The sequence below is a fragment of the Bombus flavifrons genome, chromosome 12, assembly GCF_040668555.2.
Source record: "Bombus flavifrons isolate JBK064 chromosome 12, iyBomFlav1_principal, whole genome shotgun sequence".
Taxonomy (NCBI): Eukaryota; Metazoa; Arthropoda; class Insecta; order Hymenoptera; family Apidae; genus Bombus; species Bombus flavifrons.
The window spans coordinates 11,711,897-11,725,813 of NC_138453.1; the positions used below are offsets into that span (position 1 = coordinate 11,711,897).

Genomic DNA, 13,917 nt, shown 5'->3' on the forward strand with positions numbered 1-13,917 from the left:
TTACAAGAATAATAATAATTTCAGTAATTACTTGTAAGTTATATAATACACAGTAATGTACGACATACGATACACAGTAAAGATAAGTAAAAGTTTTGTTTGATATCAGCAGTGTAACAATTGGAAGTACTTACGCATAATCTCTGTTACTATACATTCATGTAAGATTTTGTTTCAATTGCGTCACGATTTAAGAAGAGACGCAAGTAGTGATCGCTGGCAGTATCAGTTGACATCTTTCCACGATACACAACAAACGTAGACCCGGAACAAACATTCGTAGGATCGTGATTACTACGTAAGTAATAGCAATATGTAAAGATTTTGTATCAAGGAAACTTCATTGCGAGTAAATGTAAAAAACTGTTCTAATTCAACAATTACTTTTCAACATACAAGTCAATTACTCCTACGTAATTCATCAAAAAGTTCGGAGAAAATTCTTACTTTTTATTTTATTCATTTTTAGAAACAACTTAATTTTTTTTTAAAGTTTATAATATGGAATCCGTTTACAATGTATATAATTAGTAAATTTAGACTTTCTATGACGATAATCATGTTGATTATTTTTTATTTCTAATATTACACAATTCAATTTCACTGTTACATTCATTCAAGGTTGTCTCGTATCGATTGTTTGAGCTCATTGTCTAAGGGAACGAACGTAAACATTCTATTCAATGTAATCTCAACATTTTTGTGTTATACCACGGTACAATTTCATTGCAAAATGTAGTGAAATTACTATTATTTGTACACCTTGTAAAAATACATTTGTAGAAAGAGTAGTGCACCTACAGCTTGGAAAACAATAGTTATTTACAACCAGGCTATTGTTTTGAATCGTTACAAGAATACTGCTATCTCTGCAATCTTATCTGCTTACAAATGAAACATTCCATGAGCTTTGTAAATACATTTAAAGTGCATCTAAAAGATACGCATGTAATCATAAAAAATTTATCGAACCGTTTAAAATTATTTATAAGTAAAATAAAGGTGAACAAAGAAATGGAAAATAAATGTTGTAACATTTGTTTGCTGCAAAAACATTTTATATTCGGATGTTACGTTTTTTGAGAGAGAGCTACATATCAAAATTTTACCAAAATGAACAGAAATAACTTTTGGTTGCAACGCGTTTCCGTGGGCTTCAAAACAATTCGCATAATTATTTCTACATTTCTACAATACCCACACCAGTCTATGTACTTATTTATTTAAAATGCGTGAAAGAACGCCCATCTTTATTAGTGTTGCATTCAACGTAGCAGTCGAAATAATCAATTCACATTGCGTATAATGAGATAACAGTTTTACGTGCTTTATCGATTGATGAAGTTGGTTGAGCAAAACAACTATTCATCGAGGAAATTTTTTGCGTCTGTTGAATTCGACCAATGGAACAAATACAAATAATCAAATACCAGAAACCGGCGCGAACCAAAAGCAGCGAGCAGCCTATTTTCTTAATTAATAGTCAGTTGTGATTTTACTGTATAGTTGTTAGAATCGTTACGTTCAATAAAGCAAAGTTATTACGTTACATTAAAGTTCACGGCTGCTCAAAGTCATTGGAGATTAGCTTCATCATTCGGTTTGACAATTTGATTACCTTAGTTTTTCTTTTCGTGATCGTTTCGTTCTATCTTGGCTGTCTTACGGATGAAATTGAAATGTATTTCCTTGTAGGGTCATGTTAATATACTAAATGAAATAAAGATAGACGAGGAAGCGAAGGTGAATTGTTGCTGAGAACTAGCTATCAAAGTTTTACCAAAACGAATGATTTATTTTGATCAGTACTAAATTTTAATCTCGCGTAATATGGAATAAAAGATACGTATTTTTCAAATGAATGAAAATATCGATATAGAGATTTAAGAATACGTTAAAGTGACTCTGATTATTATTTCTGTATCACAATTGTTTAACATTATAGCGTATGCCCCGAAATACTTGTATCTCGTATGTAAATCGAAATTTAGAAGGACATTTTCAGTCAACTCAATAAAGAGGTTCGCATTAGATAAACGATATCTATAAATTGATTAAAATAATTCCTCGATGGTGTATGTCGACCTTAGAGTGACCGAGAAAACTAATAAGTGCGACACACGTGAAGAAGAAATCGTATCAGTTGAATGTATAGCTACTTAAATTGGATGACGACTGTAACAAGAAAAGTGCATGGAGATTGTTTTAGGGCGACGACAAAAGTAAGCATCGGTACGAACGACAGAAGGAACATGGCAGTGTCGTCATAGAAATTATTGAGCTACATAATAAATTTGACAAACAAATTGACGAAAACTCGATAAGATAATAACAGGCTATAATTTTGTTAAACAGCGCCAATCCTTATTACAAAGGAAGAAATATCGACAAAGAAGACTGGGATTAAGTTTCAGTTTGTAAGATCTTTTCGAGTGGATATCCAATTGTTCTTGGATATGAAATAAAAATGAATAATCGATAAAAAGTTTAAATTTATTTGATTAACGCTTGCGATAAAAGAAAATTAATCGTTAGAGAGTCCGATCGTCGATAATCAATCGAGGAGTCATCGACATATCGCAGATATCAATTTGCTAGTTATTAATTGTTAGCTTGTTTTCCTGCGTTTAGTGTGTGGCCTTAGACATCCACTTTATAAGAAGCAAAAGTTACTGTAACCAATAAATTCTGATCAGTGAAATTTGATTTTTACAGAAAGCGTGATATAACATGGATTATTTTCAACTTGTCTGTGCCATTGGCGTGGTGCTTTTAGCGATCTACTATTATTATACCTCAACCTTTGACTACTGGAAGATTCGTGGCATACCCGGACCGCAACCTACTGTCTTGATTGGTAATTTCAAAGATATTTTACTTAGAAGAGTGTCGCTAGCCGATAAGCTGAGAGAATTTTACGAGGAATATAAGAAAGAGCCAATGTTTGGAATATTCGAGGGAACGACGCCTGTCCTCATTATTAAAGATTTGGAATTAATCAAAGACGTTCTCATCAAGGACTTTCCTCTATTCGTTAACCGAGGTTTCCGCCTATTTCCAAAGGTACTTGAAAATTATAATTAATTTACGAATTTCTGTTTTTATGTTCGTTGATTGCCCGATACTTTTACGCCACTTGGCGCGTAAAAAGAAATATATTAATATTCACTTCTTGAAAAAAACAAAAATTCAGAAAAAGATTTTATTCAGGCAGAACCACTGGGAGAACATCTGTTCGCCCTGGAGGCGGAAAAATGGCGACCAATGAGAGCAAAACTCTCCCCAGTATTCACGTCAGGCAAGCTGAGAGAAATGTTCCCTCTCGTAATAGAATGCTCGAAGAATCTGGAGAAATACTTAGACAACGTGGTCGAAACGGGTAAACCAGTGGAGTGTCGCGATTTGGCTGGGAAATTCACAACCGACGTAATTGGTAGTTGCGCTTTTGGAATCAACATGAACGCTCTCTCGGATGAGAACAGCGAATTTCGCGAAGTAGGCAAAAAAATGTTCACGCAGACCACGCGAATGCAAATCAGAGATATCTGTCGGCAATTCCTGCCAAGCATCTACGAAATATTTGGCCATCTGCTGCAAATTCCAGGAGTCGACCAATTCTTAATAGACGTGGTCAGAGACACGATAAAATACAGAAGAGAGAATAAGATAGTCAGACCAGATTTCATCAACACGCTGATGGAACTTCAAGACCATCCAGAGAAATTAGAAAATATAGGTATACAGCTTAAAATCAACCGTCTGTGACTTTCTTTAGGTAGATTATAAATATTTGTCCATTTCTGATAAATCTTAAAGTGCAGAAGAGTGAAAAAAGAGCCATGAATTTTTGCTTCGAAATTTGAATTCCATTATCGAAAAACTTCCTCTTAGAAGAAATTTTCCAATTTTAGTTGATAATAACTCTAATCGGATGAGATTATTATAAAAGGTCGGTGATATTGTCCTTTACAGAACTAACAGATTCGTTGCTCACCTCGCAAGCCTTTGTCTTTTTCGCGGCTGGGTTCGAGACTTCCTCAACGACGATATCTCACGCTCTTTACGAACTAGCGCTAAACCAACATATGCAGGACAAATTACGTAAGGAAATCAGAGAGGTTTACGACAAACATCAAGGAGTTTTAACGTACGAAGCAGTCAAAGAGATGAAATATCTAGACAAGTTTTTCAAAGGTGCGTTACAATGTTAAAACGAAACTTTGATTTCTGAAGAAAATTATTCGAACAGTTGTTCCAACATTCGAAACAATGATTTACATAAATTATTTACTCTTCTCTATGTAGAGGTGCTGAGAATGTACCCGCTAATACCGTTTATAATGAGAGAGGTATCGGAAAATTACACGTTCAAAGGCACCAAGATCAGCATAGAAAAGGGCACGAAAGTGTGGGTGCCAGCTTATGGAATCCAAAGAGACGCAGATGTCTATCCGGAACCTGAGAAATTCGATCCTGAAAGATTCAACGACGATGCTGTTGCTGCTAGACACCCTATGGCTTATTTGCCTTTTGGCGATGGTCCAAGAAATTGCATAGGTAAGTTAATAAAAATAAGCAAAAGAAAAGAAAACCTACGCGGTACCAGTAAAGTATCTTTTATCTCTAAAAAAAAAAAAAAAAAAAAAAAAAGCATGAATGACGTAGCTTCTTAATCGTTACTTTCAGGATCTCGTTTTGCACAGTACCAAAGCAGGGTTGGCATTATAGCGATCATTCGCAATCACAAAGTCAACGTTTGTGAGAAAACTAGGATTCCCTACGAAAGTGATCCCAGTTCATTTATGCTGACGTTAAAAGGAGGTGTGCATTTGAAAATAACCAAAGTAGAGAATTAATATACTAAAAAATTGTATTGTTATACGCAATAATATACATATCTAGCTAATTTTAATTCGATCGTTTATGGTGACTCTTAAAATTGATAATAAAATTACAGCATCGATTACAAGTTTGCGTTAATCAAAATGTTTACTGTTGGTTACTACCAATGGTAACTTATTACTCACTCTTCTCGTTTTCTGTGGCTGGTCGGTTTGAACATTTTCCATTAACACGTCAAAATCCTTGAACAGTTTTCTTAGAGCGAAATAATTTCTATCATTACATCAACGGGAAAAGCAGTCTGTTCTATTTACAGTAGTTTAATATTTTTCATTCGCTTAACATTTTACTACTCTTACTTAATTCACAAGTAAATATATTCATTCATATAAATTAATTCACAAGTAAGAAAAACATTGTTTTTTTATATTCATGACACGTTAATTGTCAGAATGAGTTAGCAAAAGATTGAATCAAGGCTGTTGGTGATTTATATATTGATCCAATATGTATCAGTAAATTCGTAATTATATTCACAAGCCATACGGCGACGGTACACAATGACGAATGCTTTACGTAAACGATACGAGTAAATCTTTGTCGAGGACTTCGTTGCAATCTATCAGAATGACTCTCGATAAATACTGTTTTTATATATATATATATACACAACTTCCCTACATTATTTCTATTATATCTTTAAACTGATTTTGTCATCTGTGATATTTCATATTTTTCATATGTTTTATAAATATATTTAATGGTCATACGGGTCATATTTCTATAAATCAAATAAATATTATATAATGAAATGAACTAACGCTGCGTCACTGTTTGTTATCAAATTCCTCTCAAGAAAAAACTGATAAAATAATACGACATCTAAACTATTGATTGCCATATATATATACATATATATATATACGTATATATATAAATACATATATATATATATAAATATAAATATATATATATATTACTATATATATATATATATATATATTATATATATATATATATATACGTATTTTCTAGATAAGCGAAGGAGAATATTCACCGTGATGAAACAAAGTTGAAACTTCTCGTGAAAACAATATCGATAACTTGATTCGTTTCAAAATCTAAATTAGTTTCCGTTATTCTGCCTTTTGATTCCTGCCTTCGTATAAATAGTGTGTGTTGCATGACGCCAAGCAGCAAAATACCGACAGTAGCTAAAATCATACTGTTGCTATCGCTCAGCTGGCTCAAATTGAAGCATCATCGTTAACATCATTCAACATTCCGTGTAAGATACGGACAGACACGTTTCTTCCTACTTAGTAGAAGCTTTATTTAAAGAACAACCATGTAAGTATGACAACAACTTGAAATTTAATTTGTACATTTAAATGTCACGTATTTATTATTCAACTAACTAATTACCTTAAGTGTTCATTTACAATTCAAAAGTAAAATTTAAATGTTCTTATCGATCAAGCAAAACTTATTGATTTTTGAGCGGCTTTCTGATATTGGTAACGTGATAAGAATAACTACGATTTTTACACTACATTGGGAGTTCGTCACAGTGCTCGTAGAGGATAAAAACAACACGAAGTATGTTTCGTAATCTAGGTATATCACAGGAAATTATTACTTGACTAACGTTATTACATCGGAAGTACATTTTCCTCGCATATCCATAGACTATCGTTCAAAAGTATGTAAACACTTGCTTCCGTTTGACAGAGAGCAATTAAATAAAAATACGACCAACCCGTCATAATAAAATGAAGATTGATAATTTTGAAACGAAGCGTAAAACCATTTAAAAATAAGTAAAATGGAGAAACGACAGCAGTCATTGATTGTGATTTTTAATTATTGAAATTTAGTACCTCAAAACATGGACTACTTTCAACTTCTCCTCGGCATTGCTGCAATACTTCTCGCGATCTATTATTACTATACCTCGGTTTATGACACCTGGAAGAATCGTGGCGTACCTGGGCCAAAACCGTCAATGTTTTTTGGCAATTTTGTGGATCTTCTCCTTAAAAGACAGGCCGTAGCCACAATTGTGAAAAATTTGTACAACGAGTACAGAAGCGAACCGGTCTTTGGTATATACGAAGGAACATCACCGATTCTTGTTATTAACGACTTAAACTTGATCAAGGACGTTCTCATCAGAGACTTCTCTTTATTCGTGGACAGAGGATTCAAAGTACTTGAAAAGGTATTTCCTTTATTGATTGCTCTGCGCAACAACATTATTGAAAACAGATTTATTGAGTTGATTTGATGTAAAAAGCATCTTGAGTTCAAAGATAAACGAGATGTTTTGGAAATAATAAAATAATCGTACAAACAATTGCAAGACTTCCCGAAATCAAAGTGTTTGTAAATTTATCGATATATAATTTCTTGCGTAGATAGAGCCATTGTCGCAGCATCTCTTCCTTTTGGAAGCCAAGAGGTGGCGACCACTGAGAGCGAAGTTATCACCAATATTCACCTCTGGTAAACTGAAAGAGATGTTCCCACTTATAGTAGAGTGCGCGGGAAATTTAGAAAAATATTTAGATAAGTTAGTAGAAAAGGGTGTGCCAGTAGTAGAGTGTCGTGATTTGACTGCAAAATTCACGACCGACGTGATCGGGAGCTGTGCATTCGGAATCAGCACGAATGCTCTTGAAGATGAGAACAGCGAATTCCGAAAAATGGGCAAACAAATTTTCGCTCCCAATTTAAAACAGACTATTCGAGAATCTTGCAGACGACTTGTACCATCTCTGTTTAAAATAGTTGGTTACTTTTTACGGACGACGGAGATAAACAACTTTTTCATAAATCTGGTTCGTGACACAATGGAATATAGGAAGACGAATAATATAACAAGACCAGATTTTATTTACCAGCTGATGCAACTGAAAGACCATCCGGAAAAGATGGAAAATGTTGGTGAGTAGGGAATTTGAAAGTATATCTCAAATGAAATCGCGAAAAATACATATATCACTAACAGATTTATAACAAAAAATCGTGTGTTTTACAGAACTAACCGATTCCTTACTTGCCGCGCAAGCGTTTGTCTTTTTCATTGCTGGATTCGAAACGTCTTCGTCGACGATAGCGCATGCTCTCTATGAATTAGCACAACATCAGGAAATACAAGATAAATTACGGCAAGAAATTAGAGATGCGTACGACAAAGATGGTGGTACTCTGACGTACGAAGGTATCAAAGGAATGAAATATTTGGACAAAGTGTTTAAAGGTGTGTGTCAAAGAATATTAAAGTAGGTCTACCTAATGAAATTTGTAATAACAATTTATAACAAAAAGAAAGAAACGCTTGATTATTCATAAGATAGTAAAAAGATCATTTACTTATAAATGAGAGAATAGATCCGATTCTCGTGAATAAAACCTATGCTTTATTTTTACGGAAGAAATATTTTTTGTTACTCCATAGAGACACTAAGGAAGTATCCAGTACTGACGATATTAAACAGGCAAGCAATGGAGAATTATACGTTTAAAGGCACAAAAATCACCATACCAAAAGGAACAATAGTATGGGTACCAGTATATGGTATCCAACACGATTCAAATATTTATTCAGATCCTGAGAAATTCGATCCGGAAAGATTTAACGAGGATGCTGTTGCTGCCAGACATCCTATGAGCTATCTATCCTTTGGCGATGGCCCGCGAAACTGCATTGGTATTTAAATAAAATAAATAAAATATACTCGCAATATAGTATCTTGTACCCTTATTCTTATATAATGCCATTATTTAATACTATGATAATTATACGATTAATTATACGACATCGGATCGATGTAATTTTTAAAAATTGCTTTCAGGTGCCCGATTCGCCCATTATCAAAGCAAGGTCGGTCTTGCAACGATTCTGCACAATCACAAAGTCGATGTTTGCGAGAAAACCAAGATTCCATACGAACCAGACAAAGAGGCCTTTTTGTTATCGCTCGCCGGCGGGGTAAATTTAAAGATAACTAAAGCACAAACTTAATGTAAATAATTATTTAAATATATTTTTTATCTAATTATACTATTACATCGTGAATCTTCACCGTAAATTAAGTTGTATTATTGTGTACAAATTCTTTAGAAACGATCGTATTATATCAGAGAACGAAAATATTTCATTGATAAAGCTTGAAACTTTTGAAACGTAGATATAATAAAATTTCGATAAAAATGAATCGTTATTGTAATTAAAAAATTACTCCGAATAAATTTGATACAATCGACAATTTTCCACACAATTGTCGACTATTCGAAGATAAGAAAGTGTAAGAAAAAATAAGCCGTGTAAGCGGTGTACGAAAAAAGGCGTTAAGCAATTGCTACTAATCAACTGCGCCATATGGAGAGTGGGTAGAAGCAAACTTACAGTCATACTATTTCTGGCTGAAACGACTTCAGTCAGTACAGTTTGGCATTGATCGTAGATACAATCCAAACAGTTTCTTTCTTGCAGAAAGCTTTCATCTTTATATAATTACCCATCTCAACAAGTAAGTGTACAATATCTTACGGTCACATTACTGCAATACGTTGGCTACATAGCGTGTAGTTGATTATAAATACAGATAGTGCAATTGCGTAGCAGCAAAAATACGTCGAAAAGTTAAAATGTTAGATAACATATATTATAGGTTATATTCTATAGGTTAACATCATCCTTCTTGTTTTTATCATCAAACGATACACAGACTTATACGATAGTTATTTCGTTTCAAATGAACCTAGTAATAATTTTGTTTATTACACGCAATGGTGTTATCTGTCGCGCTGAATTATCAGCAAACGAGATTAATTATCAGAAAATATCTGTATATAATCACACAAGCATCATTTACTTTATTTTATATTCTACGTGATGACAATTGTTATTAAACGATGAGTTAGAATTTAATGGAGCGTAGTTTTATGACAAAATTTGATTTACGTGTCATCTATAACTGAATATAATGCAAAAAGACGCAAAATGATTAATTTGTTTTTTCAGATATTAGCTACTTATAGATTGTTATGAAATCTTTATCAGTCGGCATTGGTGTTCCTGAACTTTTTTTTTCGTGGTTTATCTGCTGCAAGATGTCTGCCATAACAATATCAGTTTGGCGACAAGTCACTATAGTCACTTGACTGAAGACACCAGAAAGAGTTTCCTAGTTTATGTTTCTATGATACCTTTGTTTACGTGCGCCATTTTAATAGTGTCTGATTAAATGAACTTTAGGTAAGCTCCTATAATCCGAACTATCGCTGCGCGTAAATTCAGTTACGTAATCAATGTCTAATTACAATGTGTAAATAATGCGCTCGTTGTGTGATACGCTCTCATACGTCACAATTGAGGCTTGCAACGTTATTGCGTATCTAAGAGCAAATGTATTCTTATTAACTGAACCAAAAGTCGTTAGCGATAGAGAGAAATACAGGGTGGTTGATAACTGGTAGTACAAGCGGAAAGGGGGAGATTCTACGCGAAAAAAGAAGTCGAAAATATAGAAAAAAAATTTTTTTTTTATTTTTTCTTTTTAATTTTTCCATTGAGACAACGATTTACAGTGAGATCCGTTATAACGTACCGCACGCGTACCGAGCGAAAATTCAAAGTCGATTTTCTCGAAAACAAAGCCTCAAATGAAAAATTTTTATTCTATATTTTCGACTTCTTTTTTCGCGTAGAATCATCCCCTTTCCGCTTGTATCACCAGTTACCAACCACTCTGTATATAGATGGACTTCTTACATATAAACGACCTGGTCGCATGAACCAAATCGTCCCTCGATGGGGTTTATATAAACAGAATCTCACTCTATGTGCAATTTTCTAATTCGTACAATTGATTTTAAAACGTGCGGATAGTGCTCTTAGTTTAACCCCTTCCTGTACTTTAGCGAGTCAGACTCGCGATGAAGATTTTCGCCCAAACATGAATATCGCGAGTCTGATTCGCGACCAGATACTTGGGCCAAACGTAAATGTAACAAACCGAGCTCGCGGACTGTTTTTTTCCCCGTTACGATCGTGACTGAATGTAAGTTCTTGTTTACAGAGCATAAGTCTGGTCTGTTTCGTCGAACTAAATGGCACGGGAAGGGGTTAATAGCAAATTACTTGTCCGAAACTCGACTAAATGCCACGAACATTCTAAAGTTATGCTATACATTTGACAAATTTTTGAAAATTTATGCTATAAATATTTTTATTTCATTAAAAGTTTTATAGAGTATAAGTAGAAGAAACAACATAAAGGAAGTACGTTCCATAATTCATCGCTAGTACTAATGATCGTCCGAGCGCGATCGTCATTATCTACTTCGAAGTAGTCGTTGCCATCGTGACGCGTCGTGTCGTCACTAATCGTAAGCGCATGTCTTTCATTTTCCTATTGATAGTATTATTATGTGAACTCCACGCGGTTGCGGTTCATTTATCACAATTGTAGAATATACAGAGACAATATAGAGACAACATGTTACACCATAATAATATCTCATCTTGAACGATTTATTTATGTTTTTATCCTTCTGAATGTTCATCCTGTTACAATATCATATAGATACAAAACTTTCGATCATTAATAGTTAAGAATACGTTTTTGATTACACACTCTATATTTAAAAACTACCCTACAAACACTGATACTTATTCGTTGAAATTAAAGAAATCTCGTTCGACATGGACTATTTTCAACTACTGTGTGGCATTTCCATACTACTTCTTGCGATCTATTATCATTACTCTTCATGCTACAACTTCTGGAAAAGTCGCAATATACCTGGACCAAAACCGATAATCTTCGCTGGCAACTTTCTGCGTGTCCTTCTTAAAAGAGAATCGATAGCCGATTGGACGAAGAGGTTGTACGACCAATATAAGAATGAACCAGTTTTTGGAACATACATAGGAACATCACCACTTCTGATGCCCAACAACCTAGATATGATTAAAGATGTTCTCATCAAGGACTTCTCTTTATTCGCTGACCGAGGATTTAAAATATTTGATGAAAAAGTAATTAACAACTTCATTGTTTCTGCGTTACATACACTTTCCAAGTAACTAATTATTATTGCAATTTCTTGCGTAGATAGAACCATTAAATCAAAATCTCATCATGTTAGAAGCTGAAAGATGGAGGCCGTTGAGAGCTAAACTTTCGCCGGTATTCACATCCGGCAAGCTCAAAGAAATGTTCCCACTTATAGTGGAATGCGCGGAAAAGTTGGAGAAATACTTAGAAAAATTAGCACAGAAGGATGAACCAGTGGAGTGCCGTGAGTTGACTGCAAAATTCGGGATCGATTCGATCGGTAGCTGTGTTTTTGGACTAAACATGAATGCTCTCGAGGATAAGAACTCTGAATTTCTTCGAATGAGCAAACAAATTTTTGCAGTTAACGCGAAACAGATAATTCGCGATTTTTGTAGAGAATTTACACCATCCCTGTATAAAATAATTGGTTCTTACCTCCAAGCAAAAGATGTCAACGACTTTTTTGTAAATTTATTTATCGATACGATGAAGTACAGGATTGATAATAACATAATCAGACCAGATTTTGTGCACTTGCTGATGGAACTGAAGGAACACCCGGATAGAGTTAACAATATTGGTGAGGATGAGAACACAGTTTAATATTATGCTTCGAATAAAATTAGATCTTTTGTAATAGCTGATATTGCAATATTGCAATATCATAATAATGCATAGTAACGAATCTTGTTGTATTTTGCAGAACTCACAGACGCGTTGCTTGCCTCGCAATCTTTCGCTTTTTTCGTCGGTGGATTCGAAACAACTTCCTCAACGATGGCACATGCTCTCTACGAGTTAGCACAAAATCTCGAAATACAAGATAAACTAAGGGAAGAAATTAGAGACGTCTACGACAAAAATAATGGAGTTTTGACATACGCAGATATCAAAGGAATGAAATACTTGGACAAAGTACTTAAAGGTGCGTAGTAGAGGGTAAACTCTCAAAATTATTGAAATATTCAAAGATAATTTTATTAATACGAATGGTAATATTTTCTATGCCTTTTCTCCGCAGAAACACTAAGAAAGTACCCGCCATTTCCTATGCTAAACAGGCAAGCGATGGAAAATTATACGTTTAGAGACACGAACATTTCCATACCAAAAGGAACAGATATATGTATATCAATATATGCCATTCAAAATGATTCAAATGTATATCCGGATCCTGAGAAATTCGACCCTGAAAGATTTAACGAGGATGCTGTCGCCGCTAGGCATCCTATGAGTTATCTGTCTTTTGGCGATGGACCAAGAAACTGCATTGGTATGCTAATAAAATAAGAAAATAAGAAAATATCAAATCGTTGGCATGTGCTTGGATCGTTGGTTTCAATCAGCATGACATTATGGAAAAGATAAATCGTCAATATCTTTTTCCTACCTTCTATCATCTTCTCTCATTTAGAAAGCATCTCTTCTATCTCAAATATATAAAATCTTCATGAGTTGGAATTTGTTCCAAATTTTCTGTGAAAAGTTTCCTTCCCAAACCTTCAAGCCAAATAAATATATAATTTTTTATAATTATTTGTAGGTGCCCGTTTCGCGCAATATCAAAACAAAGTTGGACTTGCAACGATTCTCCATAACCACAGAGTCGATGTCTGCGAGAAAACCAAGATTCCTTTTGAAAATGACAATCATGCCTTTATATCGACGCTGAAAGGAGGAGTGTATTTGAAAATAGCTAAGGCATGAAACAAATAATTATTCTTATACTTATATTATTATAATAAATAATTATATTATAATATATTATTTTATCTTATACTATTATATTATACTAAAAAGAATTTTAAGACACAGAAACAAGACGTTAATAAAATAAATATGACAAAAATTTGATACATTTTGTTGCGCTATTTGAAAGTGATCGGCACAGACGACTAATCGAGATCGATTAAAAAGTTAAATGGCTAACCAAAACCCTAATCGGTACATCTCTACTACTTGAACTGACGTAGAAATCCTTTATGGAGTCTTTAACTTTGACCAA

At 34.0% G+C, this 13,917-nt stretch overlaps 2 protein-coding genes and 1 long non-coding RNA gene across 3 annotated transcripts; all 3 read left to right on the forward strand.

Moving 5' to 3' along the window:
* The first annotated feature begins 170 nt into the window (after positions 1-170).
* Positions 171-4,969, forward strand: LOC138185640 (probable cytochrome P450 6a14). Its single transcript, XM_069124748.1, has 6 exons — positions 171-298; positions 2,716-3,063; positions 3,211-3,736; positions 3,973-4,194; positions 4,306-4,557; positions 4,687-4,969. The coding sequence occupies exons 2-6, from the start codon at positions 2,731-2,733 to the stop codon at positions 4,854-4,856; spliced, it is 1,503 nt and encodes a 500-aa protein (XP_068980849.1). The 5' UTR covers positions 171-298; positions 2,716-2,730; the 3' UTR covers positions 4,857-4,969.
* Positions 4,970-5,946: 977 nt separating this feature from the next.
* On the forward strand, positions 5,947-13,761 carry LOC138185752 (uncharacterized). Its single transcript, XM_069124917.1, has 13 exons — positions 5,947-6,192; positions 6,344-6,544; positions 6,720-7,063; positions 7,260-7,788; positions 7,883-8,104; positions 8,303-8,554; positions 8,700-8,866; positions 11,461-11,470; positions 11,541-11,890; positions 11,967-12,492; positions 12,616-12,837; positions 12,934-13,185; positions 13,456-13,761. Exons 3-13 carry the CDS (start codon positions 6,731-6,733, stop codon positions 13,617-13,619), a joined length of 3,027 nt encoding a protein of 1,008 aa, XP_068981018.1. The 5' UTR covers positions 5,947-6,192; positions 6,344-6,544; positions 6,720-6,730; the 3' UTR covers positions 13,620-13,761.
* Positions 9,058-11,380, forward strand: LOC138185653 (uncharacterized). The gene is made up of 4 exons (XR_011174688.1): positions 9,058-9,377; positions 9,872-10,105; positions 11,094-11,238; positions 11,342-11,380. It is a non-coding gene; the product is annotated as an uncharacterized LOC138185653 (long non-coding RNA).
* Positions 13,762-13,917: the final 156 nt, after the last annotated feature.

What these genes read in the sequence shown, in the direction of transcription:
- LOC138185640 (XM_069124748.1), top strand. Translation starts at nt 2,731, where the DNA reads ATGGATTATTTTCAACTTGTCTGTGCCATTGGCGTGGTGCTTTTAGCG. An exon ending in TCTAGACAAGTTTTTCAAAG is followed by an intron (nt 4,195 to 4,305) that starts GTGCGTTACAAT and finishes TTCTCTATGTAG; the next exon opens with AGGTGCTGAGAATGTACCCG. An exon ending in TGGTCCAAGAAATTGCATAG is followed by an intron (nt 4,558 to 4,686) that starts GTAAGTTAATAA and finishes CGTTACTTTCAG; the next exon opens with GATCTCGTTTTGCACAGTAC.
- LOC138185752 (XM_069124917.1), top strand. Translation starts at nt 6,731, where the DNA reads ATGGACTACTTTCAACTTCTCCTCGGCATTGCTGCAATACTTCTCGCG. An exon ending in TTAAAATATTTGATGAAAAA is followed by an intron (nt 11,891 to 11,966) that starts GTAATTAACAAC and finishes TTTCTTGCGTAG; the next exon opens with ATAGAACCATTAAATCAAAA. An exon ending in GGATAGAGTTAACAATATTG is followed by an intron (nt 12,493 to 12,615) that starts GTGAGGATGAGA and finishes TGTATTTTGCAG; the next exon opens with AACTCACAGACGCGTTGCTT.